Below are 3,410 nucleotides of genomic sequence, written 5' to 3' on the forward strand. Positions count from 1 at the left end.
AGGTGATCTCAAACTGGAAGGGGTTGTAGAAGGGGGAGGGGTTATCCAGTACCACTACATTGTTCACCTGGACCTTGGCCATATTTTGGGAACGCACAAACAATGGGGACGGTGTGCCGGAGCAGACAAGCCTCCAGCAGTGCTGTCCTCTCTGCAGAGCCCTTGTCACTGCTTCCTGCAGCACATCCACACGAGGCTCGGCAAACTTTCCTCCAGCCTGCAGCTTTCTTCATATCTCTTCCATTGATGCTCTACAACCGGGTGGCTACTCCACTCTGCGTGTTGTGCGAGTTTATTCCCCTTCTGCCTTCCTAGCTCACTTCACTACAGCACATTCTGCTCTGTTGCTGGAGCAGCGTGTGTCCGTATTGGCTGCTCCCGAGCCCTCCCCTAATGAAGGGAAGACATAGACGGCCGCAAATGTTTAGCTGCTGCGCCCCCTGCTGGCTGAGCGGCGCCATCGTGACTCGGGAGGATCTTCCACCTGACCTCACACGCCTAGTGTGCATGGCCGAGCAGTGGCAAGGTGGACGTGGTAGAAGGTCGGCAGCTATTGAATTTTTTTCTGCCATTGATGTGCCACACTATCCGGTGAGGGCAGTCGCACTGCGGGAGGGGGAAGGGGCTGTGTTACCATTGACTTCAATGCACCGCCACGCCCCAGAATGCAGTGAGCCAGCCAGGATGCTTTCTGGCACCGAATCGTGTCGGAAACGCACTGGGGCTGGTGTGAACTAGCCCTTTGTGTTTCTAATTGGAGCCTGGATGCACAGAATTCTATTTTGTCTTGCCACTGCTAAACTGAATGCAGGTAAACACACAATGTGAATAAGACCATTTCAAATCATTGCATGTATTTAAATGCATTTAAAATGTCCTAACCACGTATAAATGCATGTGTGTCAATGCTAGTGTGAGTGAGGCGTTACCACCTTTTTATCTCCACCTTTTATCTAGTTCAGTGTAAGGCCTCAGTAACACTGACATTGACACACGTTGAAATGTGTTTGTGTTTAGAGGACATTTCTAAAGGCATATAAATGCATTTAATGATTTTAAGTAGTATTCAGACTGGATGTTTGCCTGTGTTTAGGTGCGTTCAGTTTAGCTGTGTTTGGAGAAAATAGCATTCTGTATGTCCAGGGGCAGATACTCTGAATGCGTCTAGATGCATGTAAACACATATACATATACAGGTACATATACATAGAAGTTCTGGGAAGCATAACATTTTTTTAGATCATTTTCCTTTGGTTTTACTGAAGCACACACAGGAAGCTTGTGTGAATGTAGCCTCACAATTCTTGGTTCTGCTTTGGGCATACAATAATTTATTTGGAAACACTTTAAATATAGTTGGATGCCAGTCAGCCCTGGCTTCTTGTATAGCTTGGGACAGATTTCCCTGCCCACATTTCCTGTCTACCTGGGAATTTGTGTCCCTGTGTTCCCTGTAATATGAAATAAATCCAGCAAGGTTAGTGCAAACCCCTCATAATGGCTACTACAGAAATGCAGACCCAGGAACTCAAGCCCACAGATCTTCCCCATAGAGTGCTGAAGAATTGCAAGGACTTGTCAGGTGGTATAGCTCTCCTGCATCTGCCAAACACTGAAATATCACTTATGGGTAGGCTTACATATAGTGAGTTTAATTAGATGTTGTGTGAAAAATAAGTTCCAGGTTGTTTTAGTTGTAGGATCTGTTTACAGGCAGTGCCATGTGACTCTTAACTCTTTGTTTTTAACATCTCATAACAGCCACCACACCCAAATATTGTTTAAGATCTTGCTAGGAGTTGCCACCTAATGCATGCCCTGACATGATAATCACCCATCCCATTGTACACAGCAGTTTTATATGAAAACCAAGAATTCCTGTATGTATGGTCATTTGGGCAGTGATTGTCGCCATTAAAGAATCAGAAACATTTGCAAGCTTTTTCCTTTTAAAAACTCGTTTTACATTCTCAATGGAGAGGTATTGGCAGAGTAAAATATACTTTTCCCAATACTTAGACCCGGTATGGGACACTGTAGCTGGCACACACCAGCTCTGTAGATCGAGAGCTGAGCAATCATTTAAGCGCTGATTGCTCAGCTCATGGTCTTCTCCCTGCAGAGAACAATGACTGTCCAGTTACTGTTCCCCACAGGCTGTTGGCTGAACAGTGACTGTAGACACTTTTCTACCCGATTGCTTTTACAAAAGTTGATAAAAAAAATTGACATTTGCTGAGCCAGGTGGTGTCGGCATGGTCACTCACCAATATAATTTCAGATGATTCAGCAGGAAATGACCGCAATTCAATGCACGCTGGTCAGCTTTATGAAGTCTCACTCTCATGTTGCAGTTTATAGGCAGCCAGGTTGTTGCGGTCTCATAGCTAGTGGCTGCAGACTAGGGATGAGTTTAGGTTCTGACCAAACCTTGTCTCAACCTGAACTCCCCTGGAGAAGGCAGTGCCATGGGAACTTCCACCCAAGCAGCTACAGGCTGGCCATTCCCTGCCATGCAGCGGGCTTGTGCTGACATAATATACGTTATATAGCCACATGGCCATATTGGGTCAATGTCCTTTACTAAATAATTCCCTGTCCACAGTTGATTCGGGAAGAGCTTCTTCCGGGTTTGGAGGCGCTTAGGCTCAGTCCGAGCCTGAGCTCATCCTTACTGCAGACCAGTAAATAAATTGGCCTTCGTTTCTTCTCTGATTCAGAGTATGAGAGCACCTGCAACTATATTGATTTTGTAAGCACAGCAGCAAGTACAAATAATGAAAGCTAGAGGGCCCATTTGCATCACAACACTGTGATGCAACACAAATTGCTGTGCATTAAACAGCCCATTCAAAATGAGTACAGGCTGGAAAACATAGCATTGCATGTCAAAATGAGGCTGACTGCATTGGGCCCCATTCAAACTAGGGCGGTTGCGGAAAGGCGTGGACTCATGAAGGGTCCCCATAGCAATGTATGGGATCGTTCATGTCGGTGGATCCGTGTGGCCGAACCGCCCCGGTGTGAACGGGGCCTTAGTCAAAATACCTATAGGCGAATAGTGGAGAGTCCATGGAGTCCCCATGTCCTGCAATTAAAAATAGCTTAACAGTAAAATGACATACACTAAACATTGGGCAGGACTTTCATGAACACCTGGCACAAAAGAAACAAGGTTTAACACTGGATTACTGTACATATCTGGAAGAAATACACAAAGCACACCAAGATTTAACATTTTTTAGATAATATTTGCTTATCTCAGAATTCAGCTTCAACTGTCTGCTAATTCTATCTACACCCACATGTTGGAGGCATTACTATAAAGGCTTCAGCATGGACACAGTTCTGTGAAATACATGTTCTGTTCCCATTATCCTCCTCTTCCTTCTTCTTCCTTTTTTTTTTTT

At 45.1% G+C, this 3,410-nt stretch overlaps 2 protein-coding genes across 2 annotated transcripts in view; one reads left to right on the plus strand and one right to left on the minus strand.

Annotated features, from left to right (window-relative positions):
* The window catches only part of ASF1A (anti-silencing function 1A histone chaperone), a 13,172-nt gene extending 12,767 nt beyond the window's left edge, over window positions 1-405 (minus strand). The window contains exon 1 of the mRNA XM_018563805.1: window positions 1-405. This exon is cut by the window's left edge and continues 63 nt beyond it. Within this exon, the coding sequence (XP_018419307.1) occupies window positions 1-82 (82 nt within the window). The 5' untranslated portion in view covers window positions 83-405.
* The window catches only part of MCM9 (minichromosome maintenance 9 homologous recombination repair factor), a 73,318-nt gene that overhangs the window by 46,739 nt on the left and 23,169 nt on the right, over window positions 1-3,410 (plus strand). The window lies entirely within an intron of this gene.

The sequence above is a fragment of the Nanorana parkeri genome, unplaced genomic scaffold (genome assembly GCF_000935625.1).
Source record: "Nanorana parkeri isolate BGI_ZX_2015 unplaced genomic scaffold, ASM93562v1 scaffold22, whole genome shotgun sequence".
Taxonomy (NCBI): Eukaryota; Metazoa; Chordata; class Amphibia; order Anura; family Dicroglossidae; genus Nanorana; species Nanorana parkeri.